The 19,881-nt window shown below is 53.4% G+C and overlaps 1 protein-coding gene across 3 annotated transcripts; it reads right to left on the bottom strand.

Annotated features, from left to right (window-relative positions):
* Position 1: 1 nt before the first annotated feature.
* Positions 2-19,847, bottom strand: SELENOO (selenoprotein O). 3 transcript variants are annotated; one of them, XM_027108081.1, is made up of 9 exons: positions 19,179-19,752; positions 7,929-8,132; positions 6,776-6,956; positions 5,814-5,944; positions 5,151-5,431; positions 1,821-1,971; positions 835-1,020; positions 584-740; positions 2-490 (listed from the first exon to the last, which is right to left on the bottom strand). In XM_027108081.1, exons 1-9 carry the CDS (start codon positions 19,730-19,732, stop codon positions 305-307), a joined length of 2,031 nt encoding a protein of 676 aa, XP_026963882.1. In that variant the 5' UTR covers positions 19,733-19,752; the 3' UTR covers positions 2-304. The 3 variants fall into 3 exon arrangements, with proteins under 3 accessions (XP_026963882.1, XP_026963883.1, XP_026963885.1); XM_027108082.1 differs by having other exon boundaries at positions 314-490; positions 19,179-19,847; XM_027108084.1 differs by lacking the exon at positions 584-740 and adding an exon at positions 8,950-9,036 and having other exon boundaries at positions 353-490; positions 19,179-19,847.
* Between the last annotated feature and the right edge of the window lie 34 nt (positions 19,848-19,881).

Genomic DNA, 19,881 nt, shown 5'->3' with positions numbered 1-19,881 from the left:
GACCGAGGGAGCTGCCAGTTTATTTAGGGGCTGCGTCCCCCGCCAGGCTGGCGAGGTGGGCGGGGGCTGTGCGTCCGCCGGTCCCCTCTGCTGAGCTGAGCAGTCCTGGCGCAAAGCAGCCTGTCGCCGGGAGCAGAGCCTGGGGGCTGGGCGGTGCTGCCAGAGTCGGCATCGGACAGAGACGGGTCAGGTCCTGACTGGGCATCTCTGCCGTCATGGAGAGACGGGTGGGGCGGGCGCCGCCTCGCCTCGTGGACTCGAGGGCTCGGGCCTCGGGGCTCCTGTGTGGAGGCCTCCAAGGCGGTTACGACGATCACGTCACACACAGCTCCGCGGCCCAGAGCGGGGGCTTGCAGCTGTACGAGTGCCGCCGGCTGGCTGCCCCGCCGGCCTCCCCACTGGCCTCCTCGGGCTCGGCGACCTCGCAGGCCTCGGCGGCCTCCCCCTCCCCACGGTAAGGGGTCTCCAGCAGCTTCAGCACCCGCCGCACCTGGAGGAGAGCAGGGGGTGCAGTGTTTGTTGGGGCCCCGCCTCCCCGGCAGCGGGAGGGGACCAGGAGGGGAGGGCCGGGCGGGCCGCTTGCCTCTGAGAAGTCTCCGCTCTCGGCGGCCTGGATGGCGCCCTGTGCGATGTAGTTCCTCAGGACGTACTTGGGGTTGTTGGCGTGCATGACGCGCGCGCGCTCGGCCTGCCAGGCCACGGTGTCGCCGGCGGCCTCCTGATCCTTCTCCAGCCGGGCTCTGGAGTCACACCCGAGCCGAGCGTCAGCAGAGCAGCCCCGCCCTGGGCCCTGGGGTCCCCACGGGGGGGCGGGGTGTGGGGGGCGGGGCCCACCTGTACTCCAGGAGCCACTCGGCCCAGTGGCTCCTGTTCTTGCTGTGCAGCTCGGCCGGGCTCAGCTGCTCCAGCCGCGACTGCCGCTCCACGCGCTCCAGCTCCCGCGCCAGGCTCGCCCGCGTGCCGATGAGCGCCAGAAGCTGCGGGTTCGACTGCGCCAGCATGAGCATCATGGACAGCTGCCTGCGTGGAGCGGGCGCGTGAGGGGCCCCAGGCCACGTCGTCCCCGCCGCTGCCCTGGCCCCAGCCCCACCAGGGGTGAGCCTGGGTCCGACGGATGCAGCGGGCGTGGGACCGCTACCAGCCGTCCGCCCTTGCTCTACCGCAGCCCCCGCATGTGACGGGGCACACGGACGCCGCAGGCTGACCCGGGCCGGCCCCGGCTCCCTGCCGGCAGCCACCCACCCACTGACATCCAACCCAGGACCCAGTCCCTCTGGGAGAGGTTCACTGCTGCCAGCTCCTCCCACGGTGATCACAGGGCTGGACGCTTCTCCACCTCTGGGGGCAGGGCAGCCCCTGACACCCCCTCCCCCAGTTCCCCTGGCTCCATGCTCAGCAGGTCCTGCCAGCTTCAGCCCCTCCCCGCACTGCTGCACTAGATGCCTGTTTGCCATGGGACGGGACACGCTGGTGATGGGTTTGGAGCTGCACCCTCAGGACGGGACACGATGGCGCAGAAAGCCTGGTCTGGCTGGAGTCTGCAGGCCCACACCCAGGCTCTTCCTGGGGAGCCTCCCCAGAGCAGAGACCACCGTGCCCCAGCCTGTGCTGCCTGGCCTCCCCATTCCTGTGTCAGCATCTCCATCCTTTCCTCTGACCAGAGGGCCTCAGTGCCACAAAGCCAGGGTCTGACCATCCCACTCCTGGGAGTGGAGCGGCCGCCTGGGCACTCCGTCTCCAGCGTCCTCCCAAAGGCTTCGTTCTAAATGTTCCTCCCTTTCCAGAAACAAATGCTAGGGAAGCAAGACCCCAGTACCCACCGGGGATCCATCTGGGGTCGGAAAGCGAGCCTCAGCTCCTCCAGAGAGGCACACTGTGCAGTCAGCGCGGCCAGGAACTCGTCCAGGTCCGGAGACTCCGGCCCGGCTGGGAAGGAGCTCAGCAGGTAGAAGGAGTTTGTGAAGTCAGCACCTGGAACACGCAGCTGCTCAGGGCACCGTCCCATCACCAGAGGACCATACGTGTTCATCCAACACGTGTGTGGTGCCCTGCTCAGCGTCAGGCTGGGGACTCCTGAGCCCTCCCCTCAGTCCTCCCAGCTCAGCCCCCACTCTGAACCTGACGAGTCACTCAGTCTCTCAAGGCCTCCAAGCCTGGTTTCTTCATCTGTAAGATGGGTAAATACAGTGAAGGCACCGAGGCCGGGCCTTGGCCCTCGTCACTGTCGCGGCAGTTAGCACCGCCTGCTTCAGGAGCTGCAGGGTCGAGACGGCACAGGACGTGACACAGACAGACGCTGTGAGGGCCTCAGCAACTTGCTAAAACACTGTCACCAAAACCCCCAAGGAAACATCCAAAAAACAAACAGACACAAGGGAAAATGAGAAGGAAACCAGAACGGTATACTGCAAAAGATCACCTAAGCACGAGAGCAGTAACAGAGAAAATAAAGGACAAAAATGGTGTAAGACAGAAAACAAAGAGCGAAACAGCATAAGTCCTCCCTTATCAGTAATTACTTTAAAAGTAAATGAATTAGGGAATTCCCTGATCCAGTGGTTAGGACTCTGTGCCTTCACTGCTGAGGGCACGGGTGCAATCCCTGGTTGGGGAACAAAGATGCTGCAAACCAAAAAAAAAAAAAAAAAAGTAAATGGATTAAAGTCTCCATTCAAAGAGCAGAGACTGGCAGAACGGATTAAAAAAAAAAAAAAAAAAACAAAACCATGATCCAACTACAGTAAGATAACTCGCTGTAGACTCATAAGTCAAAAGCGAAAGGATGGAAAAAATATCCCATGATTTGCATACTGATAGTAACCTAAAGAGAGCTGGGGTGGCTACGCTGACATCAGAAAAATAGACTTTATGTAAGAACTTGACGAAGAGGAGCATTATGTATTGATGAGTCAGTTCAGCAAGAAGATGTAACAATTACAAACATGCACCAAACGAGCCCCCAATACACAAAGCAAAGACTCGCAAAACTGAAGGGGAACAAAACGTTTCAAATCAACTACACTCCAATTTAAAAACAAACAAACCTGAAGGGTGGACTCGAGCAGTTCTGTAAGAGTTGGGACGTCACCACCCGACACGTGGACAGAAGGTCAACGAGGAAACAACGTGAACAACAGACACGACACTCCACCCAAGCTCTCAGATGCACGTTCTCCACAGCAGACCACGTGTTGGGCCATAAAACCAGTCTTAATACACTGAAAAGACCCGTGTCTTCTGCAACCACGATGGCATGAAGTCACAAATGGAAGGACGACTGGAAAATTCACAAGTAATGTGAAAATGAATCAACTACTGGGTCTACAAAGAAATCACGAGGGAAATTAGAAAATACTCAGAGGTATGAACCAAAAGCAGCAGTGCTCAGAGGGAGGTTTATGGCTGTAAATGCGCTAAAAGAGCAGCTTTTCTCTCATCACCAGAAAAAAATAAACTTGTAACTGTGTGGTGATCATTTCACGTTATACACATACATCAAATCATGTAGCACAACTGAGACTTATATAATGCCATACGCCAGTTACTTCTCAGTAAAAAGATTTCAAATCAATAATCTAATCTTACATCTAAAGAAGTAGAAAAAGAACTAAATAAGACCAAAGTTAGTAGCATAAAGGAAGGAAATGAGATTAGAACAGAGATAAATGAAATAGAGAAAAACAAGAGAAAATCACTGAAACCAAAGTTGGTTCTTTGAAAAGATCAGTAAGACTGACAAAGTTTTAGCTACGCTAAGAAAGAAAGACACAGGTAATAAAGGAAATAAAAGTGGGGACGTCACTGCAGACTGTACAGAAATAAAAGACTAAGAAAACACTATAATAATTTAGATAACATAGATGACACAAACTCCCAGAAACACATAAATTACCAAACCTGACTCAAGAAGAAACAGAAAATCTAAATAGTCCCATAGCAAGTAAGGAGACTGGAAACTTCCTAACACAGGGAATGTTAGGACCAGACAGCTTCACTGGTGAATTCTACCAAACATTTAAGGAAGAATTAACACCAGTCCTTCTCAGATTCTTCTGACAAATAGGAGGGAACGCTTCCTAACTCATTCATGAGGTCAGCACTGCCTCGATACCAAAGCCAAACAAAGATAGCACAAGAAAAGAAAACCACAGACCAGTATCCCTTGTAAATACAGATGTAAAAGAAACAGCAGAACACCAGAAGGAGCAAGCAGGGCTTATCCCCAGAACGCAAGGTGTGTGTGTGTCCCCTGCCCAATTCATATATGGAAACCCAGCTCTGCAGGGTGATGGTGTTTGGAGCGGGGGCCTCTGGGAGGTAGGTCACGAGGGTCATGCCCCTGCTCCCTACCCTGCCGTGTGAGGACAGCCAGAAGGCGGCACCCTGATCCTCGACCCCCAGCTTCCAGACCGTGAGAGGCAGTTTGAAGTAAGACAGGACGTGAATGAGGAAGTAAAACCTGGTGATCACCTCAACTGAGGCCCAGTGTGGAAACACCCAGTGAGGGGCAGAAGGAAACATCCTCTACTTGAGAAAAGCCACGTGTACACAGGCCAACGGCTCGCATCACACTCGTGTGCAACAGAGCTTTTTCCCCCAAGAGCAGGAACAGTAAGTGACGCTGGCTCGGCCACTTCTGCCGCGCAGAACCAGGCGTCCTAGCCGGAGCGGCACCCTGGAGAGGATGGGAAACAGGAACGCAAAGACACGGCACGTCTGTGTTCACAGCAGCGGTATTATGCATGGCGGCCACAGGGTGGAACAGCCCAAGTGTCCCACAGACCAGGGACGAGCAAAAGGCAGGCCACCCGCACAGACTGTCCGTACAGAAGGGATGACCACCGTGGAGGACGTCGTGCTGCGTGGGGTGAGCTGGACACACGGGGAGAAGAGCCTCATGATCCCCTTGCCTGAGGTCCCTGGAGGAGGCGAGTTCTTAGAAAGCAGGCGTGAGGTTACCAGGGGTGGGGGGAGGGGCCGGGGAGCTGGCGCTTCACAGGTGCAGATGTCCGTCTGGGAAGACGAGAAAGTTCTGTAGACGCAGTGATGGTTGCAAGACAAGGTGAATGTGCTTAAAGCCACCGAGACGTTAAAGGTCGGTTTCATGTTGTTTCACCACAACGTGGTGCACGCGCCCTACCCACACTCACCCGTCAGGTGCATGGTCTCCAGGAGCCTGGCCACCAGGGCGCTGTCCTCCTCCCGCTCAGCCCGCACAAGGCCCAGCTTCCAGCGCATTTTCTGCAAGTAGTGCCTGTGGAACTCGGCATCGAACTCCTCTGCCAGGATGGCCTCGGCCAGCTCGAGGGGCAGCGCGGGGTCCAGGGCCTCCGCCAGCTTCTGCAGGTTCCACTTGCACACCTCGGGCTGCCTGCTGTACGAGTAGCGCCCGGCGGTGTCGGAGGCGTTGCACACGTGGTCGGGGTCGTACCTGCCACGTGGGGAGAGCCGGGAGCTGCCTGAGAGGACCTGCCGAGGACAGTGCAGGCCCTGGGTGGCTGCCGCTCCACTGCCTGCCCCACGGGGCCCCGCAGCCTCTAGAGCAGGGGAGCCGCACTCCAGCGCGGCCCCCGCGGCCGCCCCTTCAGCCCACTCTCCACCCGGGAGCCGAGAGGGTGCTGTTTAAAGTGCTCCTGTGCTCAGAACCCTCCAGGGACTCCTGCTCTGGGGATGGCTGGCTGACCAGGCCTTGCTGAGAATTAAACACCGAACAAAACGTTAACAGCCCTGCAGGTCCTTCCCGTCGCCTTGAGATGCCCGCGCTGTCACGTGCCTCCCCGCCAGGGCCCCCTGGCAGGCGGCGGGATGCCCACCTGTCCAGGAAGCCGAAGGGCCCGTAGTCGATGGTGAGCCCCACGATACTCATGTTGTCCGTGTTGAGCACGCCGTGGCAGAAGCCCACGCACTGCCACTCAGCCACCAGCTGGGCCGTGCGCCGCGTCACCTGCAACAGTGGCACAGGACAGCCGCTGGGTGCTCCCCTCTGCCCCCCGCCCCCCGAGCCAGCGACCGTGTCCTGTCCTGTGAGCTGACGCTCAGCTGTGGGCAGAACAACCAAGGACGGTTAAGAAAGGAAAAGTATTTGGGATGAGCTGACATGAGTGGCTCTGTTCCTCACATACACCCTCTCTCTCTCTTATGTACTCACTGTTTTTTGGCTTTAATCCAAACCAGAAAAGTCAGGGAACCTGGACATTCCCATGACTCAGGCCCCGTAGGATGACCACGTGGAAACAAGGGAGGAAGTTACACATTCTCAGGTGAGAACTGCCCAGGTCCAGATGCTGTGCCCAGGGCCCCGCCTCGCCCTGGGCTGCAGGGAGAGGGGCTCAAACAGCCCCGCTGCCGCCCCCCATCACCCACGTGACAGACGAGAGGCAACAGTGCGGCTGCAGTGGGGTCCGAGGAGTGACAGGTGCAGGACAGTGGCCTCCGGCCCTCAGGCCGACCCCTCGCCCTGCTGCCTGTTTCACTGGCTGAGGCTGCACCACCTCCCACGACTGTGACTGTCGTGTGAGACGACGCCTAAGAGTTCTGGGGGAAACGGAGAGGCCAAGGGTGTGTGTCTGGGGCCACCGTGAACACAGGCCCCACGCGGGAGGCCCAGCACCCACCAGCCCTGATTCCCTCCCAAGCTCCCCACGTGGCCCCTCGATGCTGCTCCAACAGTGACCTGGGGTCTGTCCCAGGACCCCGACCCTCAGCCGTATCTGAGAAGTTGCCCCTGGGGCCGGGCACCCAGCGTCTGCCCCCGGGGCGGGCAGCTCCCACCGACCTCCCGGAAGAAGGCGGCGTGTCTCTGCACGCTGTCGCTGGCGTGGGTGGCCTGGATCTCGGGGTAGAAAGTGCTGATGACATAGTCAAGCATCTGCACTCGGATGTCATTCCTCCCCACGCTGGGGCCTGCGCGCCCCGTGTGCTCGTCCGAGGACTTGAAGATCTCAAAGGATCCGAACCTGGAGGGAAGACCCGCGTTGACAACAGGTTAAGTGTGATGCCTCCCCCTCACGAGTAAGGAAGGAGGGAGGGTGCTGCTAGCCCTCGTGGCGGGGCAGGGGGGACAAACCACCAAATGTAGCTGGCCGTTCAGTGACTCAGGCAGACACAGGGCACTTCCCGGGGTGCACGGCGCCGGGAATGCCACGGCCGCCCTGCAGGGACGAGAGGGGTTCTGTGTCCGGCCTCCCACACCGAGGGATGCGCCCGTCACCGGCGTCCTGTAGTGGGATGACCCGCAGGCTCAGCGGTGGGGCAGTTATAGCCCCCAGGGGGCGGGCTAACGTCCGGAGGCATTTTTGCTTGTCACGATGGGGGTTACTACCAGCAGCTCGTGGGTGGAAGCCAGGAACGCTGCCTGAGCACCCTACGAGACACAGATCAGCTCACAGCAAAGACGACCTGGTCCAAAGGCCACTAGTGCAGCTGTGCCCGGAGGCCCCGGGTCTCCCAGGACGAGGCCAACGCCTGCCCCGACACCTCCACCCCCGGAGGACAAACGGAAAGCTGGTGACAGCTGACGCACAGGGTCGGCCTGGGTCACCTGACCCCGCCAGACGGCCACAGCCACCTCCTGGCGACTCTGGGTTCAGGTGGTCAGTACTGAGCACCCGACGCCAGACAGCGTGGTGACGTCGAGGACTGACAGGCCCCGCTGGAGACAGCAGCCAGGAGGCCTCCAGTCAGTGAAAGGGGCCAGAGGAAGCGGGCACACCAGGCGTCACGGCCGCTCGTCCAGCAGCACAGCGAGGCCGTTTTCTGGGTGCATCTTATGTAGCTCCTGGTCATAAACTCCAGGTCCACAGCTCTGGACACACCGCCCCAGAGCCTGCACTGGGCGATCTCCTCTGGTCGCCCCAGGCCCTGCACCCTGGCCGGGCAGGTGCACTCCGGCCACCGGGGCGACACAGGAGCACGAGGACGGGCGTTACCTGAGGAACGTGGGGGCCACGCGCAGCACGACCGCGCACTGCTCGGGCCTGGGGTTGCCGTCGTAGAACACGTCCCGCTCGACGGTGGACTGAGACGTGACGCAGGCGCCGGCCCGCGTGGTGGGGATGCCCAGGTGGAACATGGCCTCGCTGCACAGGAACTCGCGGATGCTCGAGCGCAGCACCTTGCGGCCGTCGGCCTGTCTGAGGTCAAGCACAGAGGTCACTGCTGGGCTCCACGCAACACCAAGACGTGGTCACAGAGGGAAGGGGCTGGAAGAACGCCTCCTAATGGCTTCTTAAAAACAACCCATGGGCTTCCCTGGTGGCGCAGTGGTTGAGAGTCCACCTGCCGATGCAGGGGACACGGGCTCGTGCCCCGGTCCGGGAAGATCCCACGTGCAGAGCAGCTGGGCCCGGGAGCCATGGCCACTGAGCCTGCGCGTCCAGAGCCTGTGCTCCGCAGCAGGAGAGGCCACAGCAGTGAGAGGCCCGCGTACCGCAAAAAAAAAAAAATAAATAAAGTAAAATAAAAACAACCCACGAGCAGCTCTGACATCACTGTAAAGAGTCTGCTTTGGACGATCCCAGGAGCTAAGCCCCTAACCTCCTCCAGGCCTGGAACCGCAGCACAGGGTGCCTGGCCCGCAGCAGGAGGCCAAGTCCACACAGAGGTCAGGGAAGGCTACTCCCAGGGTCACACACACGCTCGCAAATCCACAATTCTGTGTTTATGAATTTACGTTGTGGACATCCTTTTACAACAGCGCAGACACAGAGCATCATCTGCAGTGGCGGGGAGGACCCCAGTCTCCCTCAGGCAGCTCTGAATCACGTGGGTGTTTTCTTATGCTAAACCTTCATTATTACTGTTATTTTAAATAGACTTTCTTTTCCTAGGCAGTTTTAGGTTCACAGCAAAACTGGTCAGAAGCCAAAGAGACTTCTCATATACCCCGCCACCACACACACAGCCTCCCCCAGTATCAACATCCCCACCAAGGGGAGACATCTGTCACACCTGATGAAGCTATGCCGACACATCATCGTCACCCAGCGTCCACTGCTTACACCAGGGTTCACTTGCAGTGTCGTCCACTCTGTGGGTCTGACAGAGATCCACCATTACAGTGTCATACAGAACACTTTCACGGCCCGAAAAACCCTCTGTGCTCTACCTGGTCATCTCTCCCCTCCCAACCCCTGGTCTTCTATTGTCTCCATAGTTTTGCCTTTTCCAGAATGTCACAGAGTTGGAATCCCTGTGTGACCTTTCAGATTCACTTCCTATGTGCATCTAAGTTTCTTCCACGTCTCTTCATGGCTTGATGCCTCATTTCTTTTCTTTTTTTTTTTTCTTTCTATTCTTTTGCTGACTAATATCCCATTGTCTGGATGGGCCACGGTTTGTTTATTCACCTTGAAGGACATCTTGGCAGCTTCCAAGTTTTGGCGATTAGGAATAAAGTTGCTGTGAACATCCATATACAGGATTTTCGTGTGGACGTGTCTTCAGCTGCTTTGGGTAAACGCTGAGGAGCGTGATCCTTGGATCATGTGGTGAGAGTGTATTTAGTTTGGTAAGAAACCACCACACCGTCTTCCCAAGCGGCTGCACCGTCCTGCAGGCCCAGCAGCCGTGAACGGGAGCTCCTGTTGCTCTACATCCTCGCCAGCATGTTGTGTTGTCCGTGCTCGGGAATTTGGCCACCCTCCTAGGTGTGTGATGGCGTCTCCTTGTTAATTTGCATTTTCCTGATGACACATGATGTGAAACATCTTTTAAAGTGCTTATATGTCATCTCTGTATCTTCTTTGGGAAGGTGTCTAGCAAGGTCTTTGCTCCATTTTAAAATCAGTTTGTTTTCTTATTGTTGAGTTTTAAGAGTTCTTTGTATATTTTGGGTAACAGTCCTTTATCAGATGTGTCTTTTGCAGAGATTTTCCCCCAGTCTGTGGCTTGTCTTCTCATTTCTCCTGACATTGTCCCTCACCGAAGTTTTAACTTTAATAAAGTCCAGCCTATCAATTATTTCTTCATGGATCCTGTCTTTGGTATGGTACCTAAAAAGTCATTTCTATACCCAAGGTCATCCAGATTTTCTATTTTATCTTCTAGGAGTTTTACATTTTTGCATTTTGTTTAGGTCTGTGATCCATTTTGAGTTAATTTTCATGAAGGGTGTCAGGTCTGTGTCTAGATTTTTTTTTTTTTTGTATGTTGATATCCAGTTGTTCCGGTACAATCTGCTGAAAATACTATCATTGCTCCATTGGATTGCCTTTGCTCCTTTGTCAAAGATCCACATCTATGTAGGTCTATTTCTGGGCTTTCTGTTCTGTCCCATTGACCTATCTATGCTTTGGCCAAAACCACTCTCTTTTTAAAAAAAAATTATTTATTTTATGTATTTACTTTTGGCTGCACTGGGTCTTCGTTGTTTCGCGTGGGCTTTCTCTCTAGTTGCAGCGAGCAGGGGCTCCTCTTGGATGTCGTGCGTGGGCTTCTCGTTGTGGTGGCTTCTCGTTGCAGAGCACGGGCTCTAGGTGCACGGGCTTCGGTAGTTGCAAAACCACACTCTCCTGATTGCCGAAGCTTTATGGTGAGTCTTGAAGTGCGGTAGTGTCAGTCCTCTGACTCTGTTCTTCTCCCCCAGTATTCCGAGGGCTATGTTGGGTCTTTTGCCTCTTGATATAAATTTTAGAATCAGTTTGTCAATATCTACAAAATAACTTGCCGCGACTTTGATTGGGATTGCGTTGAATCTATAGATTGAGTTGGGAAGAACCAGTATCTTGACAATACTGAGTCTTCCTATCCATGAACGTGGAATATCTTTACATTGATTTAGTTCTTCTTTGAGATCTTTTATCAGTTTTGTAGTCTTCCTAGTAGACGTCTTATATTTTGTTAGATTCACACCTAAGTGTGAACTCACACTTAGGTGTGAATCTCATTTTTAGGGTTGCTAATGTAAACAGTATTGTTTTTAATTTCAAATTCCACTTGTTCACTGCTGGGATATGCGAAAGTGATTGACCTGTGTAGTAACTGTATCCTGCAACCTTGCTATAACTGCTTGCGAGCTCGTTTTTTGGTCAGTTCTTTGAGATTTTCTACATAGATGTTCAGCTGCAAACAAGAACAACTTTTATCTCCCCCACCCCAATCTGTGCGCCTGGGCTTGGCTTGTTACATTAGCTGTGGGACCTCCAGGGATGTTGAAAAGCAGTGGGAAGAGGGAACATCTTTGTCTTGTTTCTAATCTTAGTGGGAAAGCTTTGAGGTTCTCATGATTAAGTAGATGTAGCTACAGGTTTTCTGTAGATCCTCTGTCAAGTTGAGGAAGTTCCTCTCTGTTGCTAATTTACTGAGTTTTTACCATGAATAGGTCTTGGGTTTTGTCAAATGCCTTTTCTGCTTCAACTGATGTGATGATGCGAGTCTTCTTTAGCCTGTTGATCTGATGGACCACATTAATTAATTTTTGAATACTGAACCAGACTTGCATACCTGGAATAAATCCCATTTGGTGGTGATGTATAATTCTTTTCAAACATTGTTGGATTTGATTTGCTAATATTTTGTTGAAGATTTCTTTATCTACGTTCATGAGGGGTTTTGGTGTGTAGTTTTCTTGTATTGTCTTTGTCTGGATCTGGTATTAGGGTAATGCTGGCCTCATAGAATGAGTTAGGAAGTATTTCCTCTGCTTCCATTCTGCGAAAAAGAGTGGAATAATTTCATCCTTAAATGTTTGGTAGAATTCACTGGTGAGTCCATCTGGGCCTGGTGCTTTCTGTTTTGGAAGATTATTAATTGTTGACTCAATTTCTTTAATATATATAGGCCTATTCAGATTGCCTTATTTTTTTCTTGTGAGTTTTGGCAAATTGTGTCTTTCAAGGAATTGGTCCATTTCACCTAGGTTATCAAATTTGTGAGCACAATTGTTCAGAGTAATTTTATTAGCCTTTTAATGTCCCTATGATCTGCATGATGTCCCCTCTTTAGTTTCTGGTATTAGTACTTGTGTCCTCACTTTCTTTCTTAGTTAGCCTGGCTAGAGGTTTACTGATTTTATTGATCTTTTCAAAGAACAAGCTTTTGGTTTCACTGATTTCCTATTTCACTTTCACTGACTCCTGCTCTAATTCTTATTATTTCTTTTCTTTTGCTTACTCTGGATTTGATTTGCTCTTCTTTCTGTAGTTCCCTAATGTGGAAGCTTAAATGATTGGTTTTAGATCTCTCTTCTTTACTAACATATGCACTCACTGCTATAAACTTCCCTCAAAGCACTGCTTTCACCGTACCCCATACATTTGGTGTTTTCATTTTCATTTAGTTCAAAATACTTAAAAATTTCCCGAGATTTTGTCTTTGCCCATGTGTTATTTAGAAGTATGTTGCATAATCTCCAAGTATTTTGGGATTTTCAGTTATGTTATTGATTTCTAGTTTGATTCCATTGTGGCCTGAGAACAGATGCTGTATGATTTCTATTCTAAAAAATTTGTTAAGGTGTGTTTTATGGCCTAGAATGTGGACTCTCTGGATAAATGTTCCATGTGGGCCTGAGAAGAATATGTATCCCATTGTTGTTAGATGAAATAGGCTATAGATGTTCTTTATATCCAGTTGATTGATGGTGTTAACTGAGTTCAAAGATGGCCTTACCAATTTTCTGCCTGCTGGCTCTGTCCATTTCTTTTTTTTTTTGCGGTAGGCGGGCCTCTCACTGTCGTGGCCCCTCCCACCGCGGAGCACAGGCTCCGGACGCGCAGGCTCAGAGGCCATGGCTCACGGGCCCAGCCGCTCCGCGGCATGTGGGATCTTCCCAGACCGGGGCACGAACCCGTGTCCCCTGCATCGGCAGGCGGACTCTCAACCACTGCGCCACCAGGCAAGGCCCTGCTCTGTCCATTTCTGATAGCGGGGTGTTGAGTCTCCAACAATGACAGTGGATTCATCTGTGCCCCTTTGCAGTTCTGTCCGTTTCTGCCTCATGGTACTCTGTTCTGCCTCCCTGACGCCTTCATCAGTTTGTCACACGCCTCTTCATCCCTCACGACCTTCCTTACTCTGAAGCCCGCTCCTTCTGAGTTCATGTGGCTGCTCCTGCTAACTAGTGTTCGCTGGCGTGCTTCCCTCCATCCAGCTCCTTTTTTTTTTTTGTAGTTTGGCAGCACGCGGGATGGTTCCCCAACCAGGGACTGAACCTGGGCCTCCACAGTGAGAGTGCCGAATCCTAACCACTAGGCCACCAGGGAACTCCCCATCCACTTACTTTTAATCTACATGTGTCTTCATATTTAAAGTGGATTTCTTATGGACAATATAGAGTTTGGTCCTGTTTTTTAATTTATTGGCCTTGCTCTTTGTTTTCTCTTTCACTCTTTTTCTGCCTTTTGTGGTTTTAACTGAGCATTTTGTGATTCCACTTTTTCTTTTTTCATCAGTTCTCGCCTAGCGTATCAGTTATACTTTTTTGTTTTGTTTTACTCTTTAAAAAATGGTTGCCCTAGGACTTCCCTGGTGGCACAGTGGTAAAGAATCCACCTGCCAATGCAGGGGACATGGGTTTGAGCCCTGGTCTGGGAAGATTCCACATGCTGCAGAGGAACTAAGTCCGTGTGCCACAACTACTGAGCCTGTGCTCTAGAGCCTGCGAGCCACAACTGTTGAGCCTGTGAGCCACATCTACTGAAGCCCGCGTGCCTAGAGCCCATGCTCCGCAACAAGAGAAACCACTGCAATGAGAAGCCCGTGCACCACAACGAAGAGTAGACCCTGCTCGCCACAACTAGAGAAAGCCCGCACGCAGCAACGAAGACCCAATGCATCCAAAAATTAAATAATTAAATAATAATAATTTTTTAAAAAGCTTGCCCTAGAGTTTGTAATATACCATTTACAACTAATCCAAGTCTACTTTCAGGTAACGCCATCCTGCTCCATGGGTAGTATGAGTGCCTTATAATAACAAAATAATCCTAGTCCCTCCCTCCCATCCCTTATTTGGTGTCATTAATCTCATTTATACATAAATGCATCGTTACTATTATTTTAAACAAGCTATTACCTGTTATATCAATTAAGATGAGAGAAAGTAAAGGTTTTTATTGTACTTTCACTTCTTTCTCTTATGCTCTTTGTTTATGAGGATTCAAGTTTCTGACCTACATCATTTTCATTCCCTATAAAGAACATCCTTTAACATTTCTGGCAAGACAGCTCAGCTGCTAACAATTCCCCTCAATTTCTGTTTGTCTGAGGAAGTCTTTATTTCTCCTTCACTTTTGCAGGATAATCTCACAGGGTACGGGATTCCAGGTGGGTGTTTTCTTTTCCTCATCACTTTAGATACTTCAGTCCACTTTCCTCTTGCTTCCCTGGCTTCTGAGAAGTCAGATGTAATTCTTATCTTTGCTCCTCTGTAGGTGAAGTGTTTCCTTCCTCTAGCTTCTTTCACTTTTTTTCTTTATTTCTGCCTCTCTGTAGTTTGAAAATTATGAGCCTAGGTATAGTTTTTTTGTTTTTGTCTTTTGGTGGGGGTGGGGGAGGCATTCATCCCGCTCCGTGTGCTCTGAGCTTCTTGGATCTGTTTGGGGTCTAACATTAATTTGGGGAAATTCTCAGTCATTTCTTCAAATATTTCTTCTGTTTCCTTCTCTCTTTCTCTCCTGGTATTCCTATTACACATGTGTTACTTCTTTTGCATTTGTCCGACAATTCTTGGTGAGTGTTTCGATTTTTTACAGTCTTTATTTTTTTTAACTTTTTTTGCTTTTTATCTTTGGAGGTTTCTCATGAGATATTTTCAAGCTCAGAGATTCTTTCCTCATCTGTGTCCAGTCTAGCAACATGTCCATCAGAGGCATTCTTCATTTTGGTTACAGTGTTTTTGCTAGAAATCTCTAGCATTTCCTTTTCATCTTTTTCAGAATTTCCATCTCTCTGCTTACACTGCCCATCTATTCTTTTTCTGTTTTCATTTATTTATTTATTTAATTTTTGGCTCTGTTGGGTCTTCGCTGCTTTGCGTGGGCTTTGTTGAGGCGCCTGGGCTTCTCATTGCGGTGGCTTCTCTTGTTGTTGAGCACAGGCTCTAGGCGTGAGGGCTTCATTAGTTGCAGCACGTGGGCTCAGTAGTTGTGGCTTGTGGGCTCTAGAGCATGGGCTCAGTAGCTGTGGTGCATGGGCTTAGTTGCTCTGCCTGCCCATCTATTCTTTTTTTTTTTAAAGGTTTTATTTATTTATTTTTGGCCATGCTGAGCGGCTTGAGGGACCTTAGTACCCCGACCAGGGACCAAATCCAGACCCTTGTCAGTGAAGGCCTGAGCCTTAACCAGTGGACCACCAGGGAATTCCTCTAGTCTCATTTTATTTATTTTTATTTTTAAAATAAATAAATTTATTTATTTTTGGCTGCATTGGGTCTTCGTTGCTGTGTGCGGGCTTCTCATTGCAGTGGCTTCTCTTGTTGCAGAGCACGGGCTTTAGGCGCATGGGCTCAGTAGTTCTGGCATGCAGGCTCAGTAGTTGTGGCTCGTGGGCTCTAGAGCACAGGTTCAGTAGTTGTGGCGCACTGGCTTAGATGCTCTGCGGCATGTGGGATCTTCCCGGACCAGGGCTCGAACCCATGTCCCCTGCGTTGGCAGGCGGATTCTTAACCACTGCACCACCAGGGAAGTCCTGCCCATCTATTCTTTTTTTTTTTTTTTCCCGGTACACGGGCCTCTCACTGTTGTGGCCTCTCCCTTTGCGGAGCACAGGCTCCGGACGCGCAGGCTCAGTGGCCACGGCTCACGGGCCCAGCCGCTCTGCGGCGTGTGGGATCTTCCCCGACCAGGGCATGAACCCGTGTCCCCTGCATTGGCAGGCAGATTCTTAACCACTGCACCACCAGGGAAGCCCCCTGCCCATCTATTCTTGAATGCTGCCTGCTTTATCCATTAGAGCCCTGAGTATATTAATCATAATTGTGTTAAATTCCAACACAATTGGAATTGTGTTGGTCTGATAATTCCAACATCTCTGCCATGTCTGAGGCTAGTTCTGATGCTGGCCCTGTCTCTTCCAGCTGTGTTTTCTGCCTTTTAGTATGTTTTGTATTTTTTTCTTGATAGCCAGGCATGATGTATGGGGTAAAAGGAACTACTGTAAGCAGGCCTTCGGTGATGTAGAGGTGGGTTACAGGTGTCAGGTGGAGGCCTCAGACTCTCAGGGACCCTGTGCCTCTGGACTGAGAGCTTCCATATGTGCTCTTCAGTCTCCTCTCCGCCAGAGGGCGCTGGAGCTGGGCATTTCCCTTCCCCAGGTCCGAGGGGCTCTGATAACACCCCAGCAGGTCAGGCTCTGGTTAATTAGCTTCCCCCAAGGGCAGCCTTGTTCAGAACAGAGTGCTCTGGTGTACTCCACAGACCTCCTTTTCCCCCCTCCTGCCAGAAGCACAAAGGGATTTTCCACCAATATTCACTGTGAGAAGACAGGAGAGCTCCAGGAGGTGAAACTCACCAGAGTGTGGGGCTTGCTTAGGACTGGGCCCCGAAATTTTCAACTGACTGGTACACACTGAGCCTCCAGCAATTCACCAATTACAGGGCAAGGATCTGTGCAGACTTCCGCTCTGGTAACTCGTAATTCTTTGCATTTGCCCGTCAGTCTCTCCAATTTGGGGGGTGGGGCAGCAATTTGCCCTCTGACCTCACTTTTCTTGCAGATCTAAGAAGACTTGTTGATTTTTCAGTTTGTTCAGCTTTTTACTTGTTAGAGTGGAGTGATGATTTCCAAAGTTTCTTACATGCTGGACTGGAAACTTATTACTTTTTAAAATTAAAGAAGGAAAGTGGTAGCAGCACACGAGAACAGCTGGCCTGCCTGAGCCGCGTCCTCAGCCCCTCCTTGTAAGATGAAGGGCGCTGGACACTTCGACCTCCAAGAGCCTCCACCCAGCAAACAGACACAACAACAAAGTGAGCTTGGATCTCTGCTCTTCAGGGTCGGGCCTGGCTTCCTGGCCTGGCCCAGGGCATGGCAGTGTGCCAGCACTCTCCCAGGCAGGAAGGCACCTGAAACAGTTTGGAAAATTCTCTAGGAAAGAATAAAAACTGGTGGGAAGACACTGGGCTCACTTCCGTCTCACCTGCAGAAGGACACTGAGGCTGAGTGAAGGTGCCCAGGGTGCACGCCTGCCCACGTCCTCTGCCGGGAAGAGGCCAGAGCCGGGCCCAGCGTGAGTCTGGGGTGCTGCGGCCTAGGCCGGGGCTCAGTGGAGATCTCTGCAGGCCTCCTGCCTTGCCCTCACCTGGGAGCCTGGGTGTGAGTGACACCTCTAGAAACCCGGCCTGCCAGTCACCCCGGGGCTGTCTGCAGGGTGACTGTGCCTGCCCGTGGCTGACGAGACCCTCGGTCCACAGCTGCACTCCACTCACCCCCTTCTAGTCTGTAATCCGTCCTCAAATGTCACTCCACACCCGCCCCCAGCCTGTTTAGCAGGAAGCCAGTACAGTCCAAGCTAATTGTGGATCTGGTAAAAATGATCCAGAAAACAAGCTGCCTATCTCCTTGCCTGGGGCAAAGTGCCCAGAGCAGAAAGCAGAACTGAATAATGATTACACAGCAAGGGTGCAGGGCCTCAGGGTGGCCCTGCCCCCAGAGAGCCCCATGGACACGTGACAACGGTCCCTTCTCCTGGGCGCCCACGTCTGTTCCCAGCCAAAGTGCTGGGGTGGACCCAGCTGAGGGCAAGCTCTTCTGCACCTGGCAGGAGAGGCCGTCCTGAAATCCCAACTCCCATGGGAGGCAGAAGCAAGAAGCCACCTGCGCACCCCCCAAAACCCACGCCGGGGGGACTCGAGCAGCTGCTGGCCTCAAGCCACTCACACCACTTCAGATGTTAGCCTCAAGCCTTGTTGAGGCTGGGGACCCCAGGAAATGCTGGGGGTGGTGGGTGGGTGCACATCTGGTAAGGGTCAAACAGCCTCTTTCTTTTAAAGGACCTCAGGTCTGGAAACACTGACTTACAGCTCAAGTTTTCAAATATTAAAAGCAACTTGCAACAGCAGATTATACTCTCACAAAAATGTCTTTTATAAATGGCAAAAACAAATGATTAAAATGAACACATAAAGCTGAAAGATGCTCGTACAATGTGAAGGCCCCAGGGCGATAAACATTTACCGTGACCCCGAGGAGCAGAAATGCTTCTGCCCGCCACGAGCGCAGACAGCTCTGAGCGGGCTGTTCCAGGAGGGTGGGGTGGGTGCCAGGCTTCACTCAGGACACTTCAGAGACACCAAGGTTTGAAGACTGGGGGATGTGGAAGCACCAGCTATCCTGAGGATCTGAGGTGGCGCTGCTAGAGGTGGGGGCCCGGTTCGGTCTCTGAAGGGAGGGGAGGGGAGAGCTCATGGGAGGGGCCAGACCAGAGACACACCCTCGGGATTTCTTGGAACATAAAACGCCAAGTTAGGTGTCATTCTTTCAGCCATTCAATAAGCATTTAACAAATATGGGCTAAATATATGACCTTTTTTAGTGAAAAGGAGCAGAGACTATCAACACTGTGTGTACAGGAGAGGCATGACAGCTGCGGGAAGGGTGCCCTGCTGGCTCAGGCTGTGGGCATCTGGACCCCGGCCCTGGCCCATGAGCCCCTGGATGGGCATCTGACACTGCCCACCTCACTGCGGGGTCAGAACATGGCTGGTCCCCAAGTGCTTGGAAGCCCGGGCCTGGGAGAAGGTCCACTGGGCCGAGGATCTGTCCCGGTCCAGGGCACCGGCTGCACAGTAGGCATCTGCAGTGCTAAAGGGTGTGGGAGCGAAGCTGACTGCCCGCTCAGCATTCAGAGGAAGCCGGAAGCCGAGTGCGCCGAGCAAGCAGCAGGGCTGGGCACGCGGTAAACATGAACGTGCTGCACGTAGAACTGACTCCGAACTCTCTGGATAGTTTATGAGAACAGAGCATGGGCAGCTGCCAGAGCTGTGTGATCAGACGCTCAGCCTGACCTGAGGGGCGGCAGGACCCTCCCCTCACCCCCTCTTCCAAGCAGACGGGCGCTGCGAGGCGGCCACGAGCCACAGAACCTGCTCCCTCGCCTCCTGTCCTGGCCTCAGGGCCTGTGACTCGGGCTCTGCTACCCACCACGTTCTACGTCCCCACGTCACACTTTTCCGTAGTTAATCTCCCCCCCAACCGCCCCACCGGGGAGGACAGCTCCGCGAGTACGGGCGCAAACACACCTGGAGAAGGGCGTGGGGCCGGCGCCCTTGAGCTGCAGCTCCCAGCGCTCGCCGGCCGCCGTGCACACCTCGCCCAGGTACATGGCGGCGCCGTCGCCCAGCTGCCCGGCGAACTGACCGAACTGGTGGCCGCAATAGCAGTGCGCGGCGGGCTCGGCGCCCGGCAGCAGCGCGTTGCCGCTGAAAAAGAGCGCGGCCTCGGCCTCACGAGCCTCGCGGGCGGCGGCGTCGGCGGGCGGCGCGCCCAGGCCCAGCAGCGCCAGCGCGGGCTCCGACAGCGCCACGACGCGCGGCTGCCGCAGGGGCGCGGGCCGCACGCGGCTGAAGCAGGCGCCGGGCACGGGCCGCGGCGCGGACGGGGCGCCCTCGGGGCCAGACGGCGGCGTCTCCACCGGCAGCGCGCGCAGGGCGCGGTTGTCGAAGCGCAGCCCCGCCAGCCAGCGGGGCTCAGGCTCCATGGCGCCGGCCGACGCGGAGCAGGGCGCTGGCGGCGAGCGGCGGGCGAGGGGCAGCCGGGCGCGGGCGGCCGCGAGCGTTAGCCGGAGCGCGGCCATCCGAGGCGCCGCGGCGGCGGAAGCCCCTGTGCCCCGACCGGAAGCCCCTGTGCCCCGACCGGAAGCCCCGCCCCGCGCCCCACCGCCCAATTGCCGGGGGCGGCGCCCGCGAAAGCCTGGCTCTGATTGGTCACGCCATCTATCTGCTT

Source organism: Aethalodelphis obliquidens, unplaced genomic scaffold (genome assembly GCF_003676395.1).
Source record: "Aethalodelphis obliquidens isolate GAN/ISIS:26980383/991018 unplaced genomic scaffold, ASM367639v1 scaffold8, whole genome shotgun sequence".
Lineage (NCBI taxonomy): Eukaryota > Metazoa > Chordata > Mammalia > Artiodactyla > Delphinidae > Aethalodelphis > Aethalodelphis obliquidens.
The sequence above is the reverse complement of the archived record's forward strand: the minus strand, read 5'-3'. Positions and strand labels throughout refer to the sequence as shown.